This window comes from Urocitellus parryii, chromosome 7 (genome assembly GCF_045843805.1).
Source record: "Urocitellus parryii isolate mUroPar1 chromosome 7, mUroPar1.hap1, whole genome shotgun sequence".
Classification (NCBI taxonomy): domain Eukaryota; kingdom Metazoa; phylum Chordata; class Mammalia; order Rodentia; family Sciuridae; genus Urocitellus; species Urocitellus parryii.
In genome coordinates this window covers 172595059-172610454 of record NC_135537.1, presented here as the reverse complement: position 1 = coordinate 172610454, position 15396 = coordinate 172595059, and the positions used below count along the sequence as shown (strand labels likewise).

The 15396-nt window shown below is 54.5% G+C and overlaps 1 protein-coding gene across 10 annotated transcripts in view; it reads right to left on the bottom strand.

Moving 5' to 3' along the window:
* Arsg (arylsulfatase G) overlaps positions 1-15396 on the bottom strand; it is a 117832-nt gene that overhangs the window by 24119 nt on the left and 78317 nt on the right. For 9 of the 10 annotated variants that reach the window (XM_077800875.1, XM_077800874.1, XM_077800876.1 and 6 more), the window contains 3 exons: positions 13847-14031; positions 12832-12912; positions 2814-2922 (listed from right to left, as the gene is read on the bottom strand). In XM_077800875.1, the coding sequence (XP_077657001.1) occupies positions 2814-2922; positions 12832-12912; positions 13847-14031 (375 nt within the window). The remainder of the gene's footprint in view (positions 1-2813; positions 2923-12831; positions 12913-13846; positions 14032-15396) is intronic. The other variant, XM_077800879.1, reaches the window with a different exon arrangement.

Below are 15396 nucleotides of genomic sequence, written 5' to 3'. Positions count from 1 at the left end.
GGTCCCTCCTGCCTCAGCTCCCCAGTAGCCGGGACCACAGGTGCACGCCACGGAACTGGCTTCTTGGTGTTTTTATCCAGAGTTGCCTCAGGAGCCTGGGAACAGAGACTGGCCAGGGCGAGAGGGTTAACAAGGGCTCAAGCTGGGCAGGCTACGAAGCGGGCTGCAGGGCCACAGGGCAGCCACAACGGGCAGTTCTGGGGCCCAGGGAGAGTCTGAGAGGGATGGTTTCCTAGAAGCCAAGGACAGCTTATCTGGGAAGAAGCAGATATGACCCGGACCCAGGGAGTGAGAAGAGTGAGGGGCGAGGGGCTGACGGAGGAGGCTGCCCTGGAGGCTCTGGGGCCAGGACAGAGGGCACCACTGTCTGCTCTCTCATTCCACCTTCTCTCTCTCTCTCTCTCTCTCTGTCTCAGTCTCATCCCTCCCACTATCCCTGAGACAGGCCAGGACGGCAGCCCCTCCCGCTGTGGCCATGCTGTAGCGGTTGGAGGGCTGGCTGAGGGGCTAGCCCACATCCATGTGTGTCTGGGCAGCACCTGCCCCACCCTGGAGCCCTCTTAGAGGCCAGTACAGCCCCAGCTGCATGACCTCTGGGAACAGGGATCCCAGATCATCAGGGGACATCCAACAGCACCCCGTGCTCCACCCTAGAGAGCAGAGGCAGAGCCTGCCGGGCAGGTGACGATGGATCCAAGGTGACCTGTGGCCCAAGCCCTGCCACAGGACACCAAGGCCAATAGGGTCTCCTTGTGAGCTTCTACTACCTGGCTCCGCCCCACATAGGAGCGTTTAGGTCCCCTTGCCTAAGTCAGGGTCCCATAATGCCTGGGGACATTGGGATAGAGGCTGAGGAACTCTGGCCTCCGCTCTGTTTATAGGAGCTGCCTCTGGTCTGCAGAAAGCTCTATGCCTTTGGGGATTAAAGTACTAGAACAGGAGATAAGCACCTGGGTTCCCACGAACACCAAGCCTGAGCACCAGGCTCCTGAATGCAGACCATAACCCCTGGCCTAGAGCTGACCTGGGGGAGCCCGAGGAGAGGGCACCAGGAAGCTCCGCCCACATTTGCTTTCTATGGATTCCCACAGGAAAGAGCAAAGAGGAGGCTGCTCCGAGGCAGAGCCGTCAGGCCGCCGTCTGGACTCACTGAACACCACGGGTATCCTGAGAAAGGTGGGCAGGGCGTGTCGGTCTCGTCCTGGTGAAATGCTGCCCTCAAACAAAAGCCACCTTATCCAAAGAACTCATTTCCTGGGGCCACCCAACCGTCCCCTCCATCCATCATCACCCTCCAAGGCCCTCAATTAACAGGACAGCGCAGCTCGGTTGTCAGCGACTCGGCCCAAGGGACTGCAGGGCTGCTGGGGCGGGTGCAGCCCAGCCTTCGAACCCTTGGCCCCTCTGGATAAGCCCTCGCACTACACCCAAGGCAGCCCGCCTGGCCTTCGTCCCGGCCAGCCCGACATCACCGATTCCAGGCTGTGACACTGTTGTCATGCCTACTGGCACCTGCTGACAGCACACTGCATCCTCCTGATTGCACAGAGCTGACCCCAAGTTCCTGAGGGCCCCACAGGCTGCCGGGGATGCTGCCTACCCATCCCCCACTCCGAGCTGTGCACTCCTCCTCCTTCCCCTGGTCTCCAGTCTCTCCGCGTGTCCCTGTTGGGTCTGGGGATACTGGAGGGAGCCAGGGACTCTTGCTTTCCTCTAATCTGCTGTGCTCATCATGCCAGAACCCAAAAGGCTAAAGATAAAAAACCTCTGCAAGCCAGGTGTGATGGCACCTGCCTCTAATCCCAGTGGCTCAGGAGGCTGAGGCAGGAGGACCACAAGTTTGAGGACAGCTTCAGCAACTGAGGCTCTAAGCAACCGAGCAAGACCCTGTCACAAAAATTTAAAATAAATAAATAAATAAAAAGGGCTGGGGATGTGGGTTAGTGGTAGAGCACCCTGGGTTCACTCTTCAGTACCAAAAAAAAAAAAGGAAGGAAGCAGAGAAAAGAAGTTCTGCAGCTGGGAACTGCTCTTGAACCAGACCAGACCCTGACACCATGAATGAGCCCTGGCTTCCACCCAGGGTCACGGCAGTTGGTGAAGTCAAGGCAGAACCACAGAAAAGACGTGCCCGGCTGAAACAGAAGTCCCCGTGTAAGTCAGGTTCCACGGTGGCAAGGGCCTTGCTCCCAGACTGACACTCCGCAGTCAAGTTCTCCTCCGCAGAGTCGGGCTCTGGATCTGCGCTGGGCGAGGGGCAGCCACCATGCAGCCCGTGGTGGCTTCTCTGAGCCTTGACTCATCAGAGGAGCCACGAGGGCAGAGGCGGGAGAGCCACCTCACCCGAGGACCCACCCCCTCCCGCAGCAACCTCCCTCCCCGGTCCCCTCCAGGGAAAGTGGGCATCTGCACTCCTTTCTTGGGACATCTGGGTGCCGGTGACAGGCTGGCTTCCCACAGCCGGCCCTGGGCCACCTCCCCCAAGCCCCACGGTGGACTAACAGGACCCCAGAGACGAGGTGCTGCTGCCTCCTCTGCAGCAGACACAGCCAGGACCCGACGCCGACCCATGTGACACCCAGGTCCCCTCTTCACTGGGCCGTCATCCCCAGGGTGGCTGAGTGCCACCGTACCTGCCTTGAACTAGCATAAGGAACTGCCTTTGGGCAAATCCCTCCTGCTGCACCCCGATTTTGGAGGTATCTGGAATACGTCCAAGGAGGGTGCCAGGAGCTTCCTGGACTCTGGCCACCCAAGCACCCACCACCATTCTGGCTCTAAACCCACATCACCAGGTCATTTGGGTCTCATACCTTAACAAGGCAGTGCTGGTGACATTGGCTGGGACTGTGCCGGGCCAGTAAGCCAGGGCCGGGACCCGGTGCCCACCTTCCCAGGTGGTCTGCTTGGCTGGGCTTCCCCCTGTGAGAGGAGGCAGCTGGTTCGTGATCAGTGATTAACCTGAGGCTTCTTTCCAGCTAAGAGCCAGTTTCTAGGAGAACAGCCCTCTCTAAGAGTTTCCAGGAATCCCAACAAAGAAAAGACTTTTTCAAAAAAGTAACCAGCCAGGCGTGGTGGCACGTGCCTAAAATCCCAGCAGCTCAGGAGGCTGAGGCAGGAGGATCTTGAGTTCAAAGTCAGCCTCAGCAACTTAGCAAGGTGCTAAACAACTCGGTGAGACCCTGTCTCTCAATAAAGTATAAAAAGGGCTGGGATGTGGCTCAGTGGTTAAGTGCCCCTGGGTTCAATCCATGGTACCAAAGAAAAAAGTAACTAGCTACTTTTCCCCAATTAGCTACTATCTTTCAATACACACTTTTATTTTATTGGACTTATAGGTAAACAAAAAACCTCACTCTGTTGAGTCATGTCATTTAATTCCATTCTGAAAACCTTTCCATTTTAAATTATCTTATTGGCTTATTAACTCGTTCCCCCCGGTGAGACTCCATCAGTCTGGTCTACCCACGACACAGTGGGTGCATAACAAATCTTTGCTGAACAAATGAATTCCTCTTCCGACTGAGCATACTGCAGCTGTCTGTTTAGGATGAAGAACTACAGTTATTTAAAAAAGTGCAAGAGGGAGGACCTTCCCCAGCTCTTTCATTGTCTATGTGCCAAACCGATCCGGCCCAGATTGAATTGTTTTGCTTTGCTTTGCTTTGTTTTTCCTTGAATTAATAACTTGTTCTGATGTCGAGGAGACAGTGACAGTCACAGTCCCAACCTCTGGTCTCTGGCGGGGAGGTCAGGATCATCTATGTGCAATCTATGAATTTCCACATTGGTAATTCGAGGGATTGTTTTCGTAACCACGAAGTCAAAAGTGACCACCCGCGTAATGATAACCAGCGGGCTGGAAGAGATGAGGTCATGCTTTATGGAAACATCCTGAAGACTTGTGGCACTGCATTAACCATGACCATCCTGCCCCTCCCACACACCCCACCCTCATCCTGGTTGAGCCAGAGGCCAAGAATTCCACAAAGTTCGCGTGTACAAAGCGGTGCCAAGGCGAGCGCTGTCTGTGGCTTGCACACGCTGCGGTCATGCGACTTCCCCATGTTTGGCTGGTGTGAATAATACAAGCAATGGAGGGCGGGGGTGGGGGGTGGGCAGGGGAATCCAGATGAAGGCTTTGTCCTTGCGCACTCGCACGGCCACCAACCGAACCTTTGATGTCCCTGGCCCAGCACCCCACACCGGAAATGCTCAGCATTCTCAGGGCCTTCTCACCACCAGCTCTGGAAATCGACCCCCGCCCCAGAACCCAAGAAGCAGATCACAAAACCACCCGGGTCCTAGGCCCTGTTTATGTTGAAGGGTGTGGGGCTCCAGAAACCAGCTGAAGTCGCTGCAGGCTGAGTGAGAAGCCCTTTGATCTCGCCCAGCGTTTCTCAAACACAGTCTTCCCGTCCAGAGAATTCCTATGGAGTCTATTCCAAATATCCACGCACGTGGGGCGGAGAATCACGAAGTACAGGGAGCATAAACTCATTTCCATGTGGCCTTGGAATGCCGGAGGCCAAAAGGCCAGGAGCAATCCTCGCAGGTGCGAGGTGCTGAGGCTCTGTGGGTGATTCCCAGCCCAGGAGGGTCATCTGGGTGGACACCTGGAAGCCACGGCGCCTGGGGAGTTGCATGTCCATGGGGCACAGTGTTGAAATGGACCTGCGTGACCTTTGAGGCTAGAGGCTAAGAAAAGGTCAAAGTTTGGGCTCCAGAAGGCAAGAGCCACGGGTCTGTTCTGCGGACACGCAGTGGGACACAGGGTTCAGTCCTGGATCCCAGGATGTTTCCAGAAGGGTCAACTGGCCCCTAATTAGTAAATATGCTAATTGTTCTTCACTCTTAGAGGCTCAGCTTGGTTGCCACGACCCTCCGTGCCACGCTTTTGCAGGTGACTGACCTTGTCAATATGTTTTTCAGATAGAAGAATCTCGTTGTGTTGTCTTCTTTCAGCAAAGGGATGGCTGGAGGGATGGGGAGGAATTCAGCCAGTTTTCAGCATGTAGGTGTCAGCAAAGCGGACAACCCCCATGCAGAGATTCAGGGAGAAAGAGAACAAGGTCGCTCAGAGAAGACCCTCAGGGTGGCCACTCAGCGACAAATCTCTCTCTATGCTATCCAGGCTGGTCAGCGAATCCAATTGCACCTTGCCTTAAACAGCAAGGCCCAGTTAAATTCTAGCTGCACTGGTCACAGACCCCTAGACCCTGCTGTCAAGGGGGAATTTAGCTTAAGGGTCCCAAGTGTGGGCAATTATGAAAAAAATACTCATCACCCAGAACACGGACACCATCCTGCTCCCAATCCCAGGTTCTCGGTGGCTCTGCTAGAGGAAGGCAAAAAATGATCCGGCTAGAATTCTCTGTGGGTCCCCCGGGCTCTGGAGTCTAATGACTAGCTGCATGCGCTTGCACAGAATCTTGTTTGCTGTGGTTTATCTTCACCAGCCACGGCCAAAGTCCAGAAGAGCTGCCCTGTCCCACCAACGCTCTTCAGTGACCCATGCTCCTACTCACAGAAACCCATTCTGAGTTAAGCATAGTCTTAACATTACCAATAATCTCTCTTATTAATTGTGCCCTGACCAAACACCAAGTTAAGTGCTCCTAAGCGTCAGGTCAGGTTCTTCCCTGCATGATGCCATTGAATCCGTATGACAAACTTCCGGGCCAGACACTCTTACCTCCATTTTTTTCAGGTCAGGAAACCAAAGTTCAGAGAAGTTCAATAATTCACACAAGGTCACCCAGCTAGCAAGTGGTAGAATCAGAATCCAAAGCCAGGTCTAACTGCCCAGCCAACGCCCTCCCCCTACTGAACCTTCTAGGGCAGCAATTCCCATCCAGAAATGCAGTTAGAATCACTGGCGGAGCTTTTACAAAACTGCCCAGGCTAAATTGCCCTTTTCCCACAGATGTGATTTATCTTTCAAGGGTCTCCCAATGACTGAATGTAAGGGGGTGTCCATCCCTGGTCAGATCAGGAAGTGGACCCATTTCAAAACTAAATATAGCTTATATCCTTCTGGATCACAGGCTTTCGATTGCTCACACCTTTACACTTTTATGCCACCACATCATAAATGTGACCTGATAAGTTACAGCAACAACCATACACAAGTCCACAAATTAAACTTCTGGGCCCTTCTCCCATTTCGAAAGCTCCTGCTTGGTTCAGATAAGCCTGAATACTTTGATCCAAGTTCACTGATCCATTAAAAAAAATGTGAGCGCCTTGCTTTCGGGCGTTGGTTGAGAGATGTTCATCTTATGGCCGTGAGAATGCATTTCGATGCATCTGTGGTTACTTACGACTCTAATTAAAGCAGAACCTCTTACTTAAAGAAATAAATATTTAGCCTCAGTAACCAAAATACAAACGGAACCATGATTCATGACTTTGCTTACTGCTTCTTCCCTGGCTACAGAAGTAAAGTGGCATTCCGCGACGCATCATGACAGAGGCCAACCGGGCCAGACTCACCCCTGCCTACGCCTGGGAATAGCAGCCGCCTTTTTGCCATTCCTCACTGACTCACAGGGGCAGTGTCCCCCGGAAGGAGGTGTGCAAACGTCTCCATTCAGTAGAGTTACCCTGAGAGGACTGACTTCAGATTCCGACTCCTGGGTTCTATCCCCCTGAAAAATCTAATTCAATAAGTCTGGGGTGGGGCTCTGGTTCTAGAAGATTCTAATGCCAACGGGCCCGAGACCAGAGTTGGAAGAGCACCGGCAGGGTCATCAGGAGGATGCCTCTGGAGCCAGGCAGAGCTGAGTCCTAACTCCAGGGCCGCTCCTTCCAATCCCATGGCCTGGGGCAGTATCTGAAACCTCCCTCCGTTATCAAGCGTCTGGGCCGTGAGGTGCGGGAGGCTCTTGTAGGTACAGGGTATGGGAACAGTTACCTGAGACCACGGATATGAAGTTCAAAGCAAGGTTCTTTGGTATAGAGCCTGTCCCCAAAGTGCCCAACAAATGCAAATTCCTCTCTCTCAAAAATAAAAGAATTATCTCTAGGTAGAAAATAGCACAGGTGGGCTAAGAATGTGGCCCAGTGATGGAGCCCTTGCCTAGAGTGTGCAAAGCCCTGGGTTCGATCCCCAGCACTGCCAAAAAATAAAAACAAAAAAGAAGATGAACATGTGCATGCTCCGGCGTGTCACCTGCCCGTCCCACGAAGGCATGAACATCTGTGGCTCCTCTGCACCCATGTCCTGAGGAATGCACATTCCACAACCTTCCAGAGAAGCCAGCTTGGTTTCTGAATATAGACTCGCGCCCTTACCAAGGACACCTGTGGCCTACTGGTTTTCTAGAAACACAGGGCTCTGGCTGGCCCCGGGGTGGCCTTGAGCATGATAGTGAGGACATTCCACCAAGCCCGGTGGCCCTGGTCCAGAAGGAGACAGAGCTGGACTTCCGCTGGGTCCTCACCCGCAGGCCTCTGCCCCGGCCGGAGCCAACAGCCATGAGCCTTGTCCCTCGCTGTCCCCCAGCATCTCTGACCTTTCCTTGCCCTACCCCCTGCCTCACGCTGGAGCGAGAGCCCAGGGCGCAGAGGCCTGTCCCAGTGGGGAGCGTTACGTAAGGCCCTGATAGCATCGGATTTCGCCCAGCCCAGGCCTCCCAGAGGTGCCCACGCCAAACGCCACACAATGTTTCCTCATCACCCGGGAGGAAGGAGCAGTCCTGCTCCTCAACAACACCAGGAAGGTTCCCAGACAGGAGCAGTCCTGGGGAGAACAAGGTGCCCGCCTGGCCCCAGGAGGAGGCAGGTTCAGAGTGAGACGGAGGCTGGCGCCCTGGCCGGGCCTCCTGCCCATGGGGCAGCGGGGGTGACTCCGGCCTCGCTCCTGGGGACAGGGCCCTGCATCCTGGCTCTTGTCTCCTCCTCCCGACGGCGGGGCGAGGGCCAGCCAAGGGCAGCATCCTCACTCCAGCACGGGCCGGCCGGCGAGAAGAGGACTCCAGGAGACGCTGCCTCATCCCATCAGCTGAGCCGCGGCTTGGCCAGGAAAGGGACGAGGAGGAGGGGGCCGGCCCGGGAACAGGGGAGGACAGCGCGTGGCCTGTCTAGCAGGCTGCCTTCAGGGAGAAAGAAGCGGGCCCGGGACTGTTTGTCCTACTCGTTGCGAAAACATTGACTGTCTTCTCTCCTTTGTGTGCTCTGGAGACCGGGCCCCTGGCTGCGGGAGGTGCAGGCTTCCCACTGACAAGAACCTGGGTGAGGAAGAGCAGGTGGTCCAGAGGAACCCCAGCCCCTGACCCACGGGGTGGCTCCCACCCCTCCACACGCAGGTTCCATGCAGGGTTTTTCCCAGCTTCCCAGAATCCCTGCAGGGTTCCGGGCCGAGAGGAGGAAGGAGGCTGTGGAAGAGTTGGCAGGAAGCTGGCTGGAATAGCAAGTGTTTTCCCCTAAGAAACTGCCTTTCAGAGTCGGCTCTCGGAGTCCCCCGAGAGTGGCATCCAGCCCCACCACGCAAGTGCTGTGCTCCACCGATACCTTATCATGTCACAGGTCTGTGACAAAGCCTTGCCCAAAATACAGTGTGGCCAGGAGATGACTCAAGGAGCCAAGTTTCCCAAGACAGAGGGCCCAGAACATGGTCACTGTGTTATTTAAGCCGCCTGGTTCGTCCGCAGGAAAATCTTTCTCGGGGCATTTTCCGACCCCCCCTCAGCCCCTCTCTTGGTGGGGTACCGGTCCTTTCCGCTAGGAAGAAGCAGCAGGCTAACGGAGATTATCCGTGGAGGCCAAGCAGGAGAGTGGGTGGCCCAGGCAGTCCCCCAGATGAGTCTCCCCACACCGAACGGGGGTCCACGGGCCACAGGACAGAAGAGGAAACCAAGCTTCCGACGCTGACGAGGTAGCAGTGGGGACGCTGGCCCGTCTGGGCCTCCAAAGAGGTCAGCTCTCTCCATGTTTCCACTCTGCCTCCCACAGACCTAGGAAGGCTCAGCCCGTCACAGGGGCTAAAGGCTTGTTTCTTAACGACCGAGAGGTTTGGAGCAGCTGAGCACGTGTTGGGATGTAAAAAGGTCTGCGTAGGGGTGATTACGTGGGCTGAGGACGGGGCCAGCAGAGGCCAGGTAACACGGTCCCCTCGACTCCTGCCTTTCCTGGGGTCAGCCCTCCGTCCTCCTGGGCCTCGGTTTCCCCATCTGGCCCAGATGGTGAGTGCGATAAAGAGGTCTCTTCCCACCAAGGTGAGGCTGTTCCTGGAGAGTCTGTCTCTGGCTTCTCTGGTTGATAGTTTCTGGTTCCATGGAAATGAGTCCAGGGTCCCCGCTCCCTATTCTCAGCCCCACTGAGGTTGACTGAATGGTGTCCTGGGGGCAGGGGGTGGAGCGGGGAGCAACAGTCTGAAGGGTACAGGCTTTTCTCAGGAGTAAGACCATGTCTTGGAACCTCACAGACGGGGTGGCGGCACGACACTGTGAATGCGGTCAATGCCACCGAACTGGACAATTCAACGTGGTTCATTTAATGCGATATGGATTTCACCTCAATTTCTAAAGTTAAATCATGTCATTTTCACTCTTAAATTCCACAATTTCACATTTCTTTAAAAAATTAGAACCCAAATCATTCTGCCTTAAAGAAAAGGCCTTCAGATATTGACCCTGTCTCTCCTTCTTCTACCCGGATGCCACAGGCCCCAGATGCACAGACCCTGGGTGGCTCCAGAGAGTAGCTCCCGGCTGTGATGCTCCCTCCCTGCCCAGAACCTTCTCCCTACACATCCCTGTCTGTCTCCTACTCAGGCTTCAAAACTCCAACCACCAAGTGGAGGCCCATTTGCACTATTCAATATGGCAGCCCTGGCCACGTGTGGCTAACTGAGCCCTGGAAGTGTGGCTAGTGTCAGGAATTGAGTTTTCATTCATTTTAATTTAAACAGGCACATGGGGTCAGTGTCTCCTATACTGAGCAGTGTTACTCCAGACAGATGGCTCTCGAATTTTAACCTGCATCATCATCTGAAGGACAAGCTGGTCCAGGGACCACCCTTTGACAACCACGGGCCAGAGCTGGAAGTCCTAGACTTGGAGGACTCTAGACTCCTAGTAGACATGTAGACATGGATGTCCTCAACTGGTTTTCCAAAGTGTGATCTCTAGACCAGCTACAATGGCATCACCTAGGAGCACCACAGAAATGTAAAGCCTCCACGGCCAGCCTGGTCCCCCTGGGTCAGCACGGCATTATGGCAGGATCCCCGACAGCCTGCCATTGCTTGAGGTCAGGGGCTTTGTTGATCTTTGTATCCCCAGCACTGAGACCAGGAAAGAGTAGGTGCTCAACAAATGCTTAGAAAAAGAAAGGAAGGGGAGATGGAGGTTACCCCGCTGGGAAATGAATTTCTTATTGGGTAAAATTTTCCAAAGAACAGGGCCCCAGTCTACATCCTGAATGCACAGTCACTGTCTCAAAACAGAGCATCGGGGCACACACCTGGAATCCCGGCTGAGGCAGGAGGATCACAAGTTGGTGGCCAGCCTTAGCAACTTGGGAGGCCCTAAGCAACTTAGTGAGACCCTGTCTCCAAATAAGGAATAAATAAATAAAAAGGAGAGGGATCTACCTCAGTGGCAGAGCACCCCTGGGTTTAATCCCCAATTTAAAAAAAAAAAAACTGTCTTCTATGGGGGAAAGAGACAAATAAGGAGGCCCTCAGAGAGGAGATCAGCAGGTTGTCCCGGGCACGGAGAGTTTGCCATGGAGAAGCCACTTATTTACAGAGCTTTATCCCCACATTCCTGGTCCTCACACCTTCTAGACCACTACCCTGGAGGGTTCTGACTGCTGGCTCCCCCCAGGCTTTCTAACTGAGGGCTGAAGATGGCAGCCTGGCTCATGGGTGTCCCAGGTATTGAGAGGAAGGGTTAGAATCAGGTCATGTAGCCAGAGACAGTGGCACAAGGTCATGATCCCAGCAACCTGGGAGGCTGAGGCAGGAGGATTGCAAATTCAAGGCCTGTCTCAGCAACTGACCGAGGCCCTAAACAATTTAGTGAGACTCTTTCTCCAAATAGAAAATTCAAAAGGGTTGGGGATGTGGCTTAGTGGTAAGGTGCCCCTGAGTTCAATGCCCAGTGCCCCCCCCCAAATCAGCTCATGCAACAAACCACTCCCCGATATGCTGTATTCCTCTAGGCTATTTGCTTGCAGGAATTCAGTACATCCCCCAACACACACTTCTGTCCTCCCTAGTATCTCCTCAATTATCTCCAGGAATCAGAACTAAATCCCAGCCTTTTTGAACTGGAGGGAACCCCAAAGAGCCATAGAGACACCAAAGGCCCAAGAGATAAAGTGGTCCAATCGCTGCAGGTGAGGGTGAGGTCCGGCTCTCCAGACCCCTGACTCAAATCTCTGGACCCACGATATGACCCCGGCCTGACAGTCCCTTGCTTGTGAAGTTCTCAAGGGACCCGATCCAAGGGTTGCCAGGTTGAAGCAGAAAAGTAAAAATGAATGACCAGCATCTCCTTCCCCCCACCAGACGCCGGGGACAAGGAAGCTCAGGAACTAGGAGCAGCCCGTGAACTAACAGGATGTGAGTCCCCCTGTCTGGGGACAGCTAGGGGCTCTTGCTCAGCAGGGAGTGGGAGCCCAGATTTAACACTCTGTCATGGACAGTCCTCGGTACAGGCAGTCTTGTCTCAGAAGCCCTTGGATATAAGCACCTTCTAAAATTTTAATTTTGTTTATTGTAGGGCTGGGGACCAGATCTAGCGCTTCACACATGCTAGGCAAGTGCTCTGCCACTGAGCCCCGGCCCCAGCCCTTTTCATATGATTTTTTAATTTAGAGACAGCATCTCGCTAAGGAGCCTTGCTAAGTTGCTGAGGCTGGCCTTGAACTTGTGATTCTGCGGTCCCAGCCTTCAGAGCTGCTAGGATCACAGGTGCGCACCACTGCACCTGGCCTTGAGTTTTCCTTTAAATGGGTGTATCACGATTTCTCTAGACACTCCTCTCTTGATGATGTGGGGATTATGTCCTGCTAGTCTATATATATAAAAAATGCTGCAATGACCACTCATTTTACATACAGTGTCATGTACTTGGTTAATTATTTCCTTAGGTCGAATGCTCACAGGAGGAAGCAACGTATCAAAAGGCAACATATTTTCCCAGCCTTTGGTCCCTATGCCATATTGTATCCAGTATGGCCCTGTTCTCAGAGGCTGAGGTCCTTGTGGGGAACTTTCCCAGAGCAGATGGGAGCTGAGCTGGAGGCTGGAAGATGTTTAAACAGAACCTGAGCTGGAGGCAGGCTGGTGTAGCAGGGAGAGCACCAACATTAACTGTGTGGCAAGCCTGGCTCTGTCTCATAAACTGTGTGACCTTGGGCAAGTTACTTAACCTCTCTGAGCGTCTGTCTTCATCTAGAAATGGAGCTGTTATTACTTACCTTTCACTTGCATAAGTGTCCATTCAATGTTTCTTGAATGAATGAAATAAATTAATGGCTAGGAGGAGGATGAAAACAGAAGACCAGGAAAGGAGAGAAGAGGAGGAGGAGAGCATTGCATACTTTTTGCAAGCTTTGTGGACCGCCTCGTGAGGCCAAAGGCTGGTCCTCTTAGGGGCCTTCTGGGAGAGAAGGCTAGAAAGGCATGGTCCAGGCTGAACGGACCTTTGACCCCCATCCAGCTCGTTTCTTCCTCTCTGGGAGCCGGTGGCTGGTGAGTCCCTGTGTCCCTGTTTCACAGTGATGCCCCAAGGCAGAACCCCACCCCCAGGCAGAGCCCCTCGCCCAGCCGAGCCGGCTCCCACAGTGGGCTCCGCTGGCCCCAGCTGAGCCCTCTACCTTGATGGATCTGCCACCGTCCGGTGAAGGGACCCACGCTGCCTGCCAGTTCACACTTCTGAGCCCACGGGCCATTGTCTCCTAGAAACCAAAAAAGCCACACCCAATGGTCAGTGGTGAGGGGACACTTTCACCAACTCTCCCTTCTTGGCCCTACAGCCCCGTGCACTGCAGGAGGCTGGTCGGAGAAGGACTCGTAGAAATAACCCTGAGCCCCCCGCCTTGAAGAAGTGCCCTTGACGAGGGCTGTCTTACTAAGCTGCCGGGGAGGGGCTCCCTGCCTCGGCCAGGCCCCCCGAGCCTCTGGCCTTACACGGCTCGCCTGGCTTATGGGTTTAGCCATCCCAACAGCATGGGCATCAGCACCAGCCAGCAACGACTCACTGAGCATCTATGAGGCACCTACTGCTTCCTGTCCAGCCTCTCGTAAGCTCCCAACATGCCGGGGAGTAGGTTCTACTAGAAGCCCCAGTTTCTGAAGCTTAGAGTGTGACGATCACTCTCCCAACAGTAGATACGGATTCAAACCCCGGTCTGCACTCGACCCCAAAGCAGTGCTTTTACCACTGCCCTTGTTCCAGGAAGCGACCTGAGACACACATCCATGGATGGGCCCTTTAGAGGGGTCACTAGTTCAGCTCCATGAGGGTCACTCAGCCAAAAGATATGACCCGGAGACCAATAGCACCTGGAGTCTTTGGGACCAGGAGGCTGCTGAGGGGCATCAAGACCGCAGAAGTTCACAAGGTCAAAGTCATTCATTGGCAATTAAGAGCAAGACCTGGGAGGCCCTCCTCGACACACACGGGGCCAGCGAGAAGCATCGTTCAGACACCTTTGCAGGGCCCCAGCAGACCCATGCTCACACGGAAGCCAACCACCATCATCAGGGCCCAAGTTCAAAGCGAGCCTCGGCCCCATTCAAGGGGACCATTGACCAGGCTCTGCTCTTCGTGGGGCGGCTGCAGGGCTACCCAGGGCACGCAGCCAGGCTGGCTGGCTCTCACTACTTTACCTGTGAACCAGAGGAGCGTGTTTTCCTTCGCCGTGTGGTCGACTTTGTCCTTGAGCTGACCCACCAGATTGTCCATCTCCCGGAGACCCGCCCGGTACAGGCTTTGGCCCCGTGGTCCAGCCACAGCTAGGGGCACATGCATGTGGGCCAGGCCCACGTAGAGCAGGAAGGGTCTTCCGCTGGCACTGAAACAAAGGGGCACACGAGAGGCAACTGCGCCTCTGGGATCCCCCTGACCTGGGGGACCCCCCAAAGGGTCCCGCCACGGGCTCAAGGACACATTCATCTATAACCTTCTAAGGAAATGTGGAGCTCACCTGGTCAGCAGGTTATAAACGTGGTAGTCACAGTCCTTCAGCGTCTACTTAGAACATACTACAGGGGACTCATGTTGTCCAAGCTCCTCCTCCTCTCCAGGCAAAGGCCCTGTGGCCTCTGGTATCGCTCAGAAATTATTTTTCCCTACCCCATCCCCAGGCAAGAGCAGCTGTAGAACCACTACCTGTCCCCTTCTGTGGAGGGCCCCTGGTGGAGGCCCTTCCCACAGGCCATGCCCACAGGAGGGCGTCTGATAAGCACACAGAGAAGCAGGGTGAGTAAGCTCAATCAAGTACACACACAGGGTGCGGACAGAAGCAGGGCCCCTTATTCACCAGTTCCCCCAGACACTCGGCTTTCAAATCATCCCCATGTTCTCCTGAGCTCACTCTGGTCCACATCACCCCCAGCCTCAGCCGTGCCCCGGGAGCCTCTTGCATGACTGCGCTTGTCCTTAGCTCTCTCTGACAGGCGTAAAACCCGGGACACCCGTCCCGAGACAGGGCCTCGGCCTTCCCCGTGCAGCCCACGGTTCCTCACCACGGGCCCACAGCTGGGCAGCCAACGGGGCAGCCACAGGTCTCGGGGGCTATTTGCATTGAGTTAATGAAAATCAAGTAAAATTTAAAATCCAATGCCTGGGATGCCACAACACAGATGACCCTTGAGGACATCCTGCTAATCCAGTCACCAAAGGACAAATACATATGGTTCCACTTGTCCCCAGCAAAGTTAAATTCAGAGACAGAAAGTAGAACAATGAGTGGCCCAGGAGGAAAGGGAAGGAGGAGGGGAAGGAGGAGGGGGAAGGAGGGAGACCCAGGCCCCCGGGGACCGTTGGTGTACACCCTGCAGGACATCATCTTTGATGGTGTCAGAGTTCCTGATTAACAGGTGCACAGTGTTGGTTAGGAGAGACAAAAGTGTTCTGGAGGGGGACAGGGGTGACGGTCACACAGCAATGTCACTCTACTTAACGCCACAGAACTTTACACCGAGACAGTTAAGGCAGCGATTTTCATGTTCGTGTATGTGCCACATTCAGATCTGTGACTCCCACGTAATGGCGTGCTGTGGCTCATTTTCACCCTCGGTGGTATCTCGTGGGTGGCTAGAAATCAACTACAGTGAGAGGATTTACCCCAAAGACCCGGGCCTTCTCTCCAGGCCGGGGCCGTTTTCCAGGAGCTCACTACCACACGTGGTGCAATGCCACCCTGGGCCCCACCCCG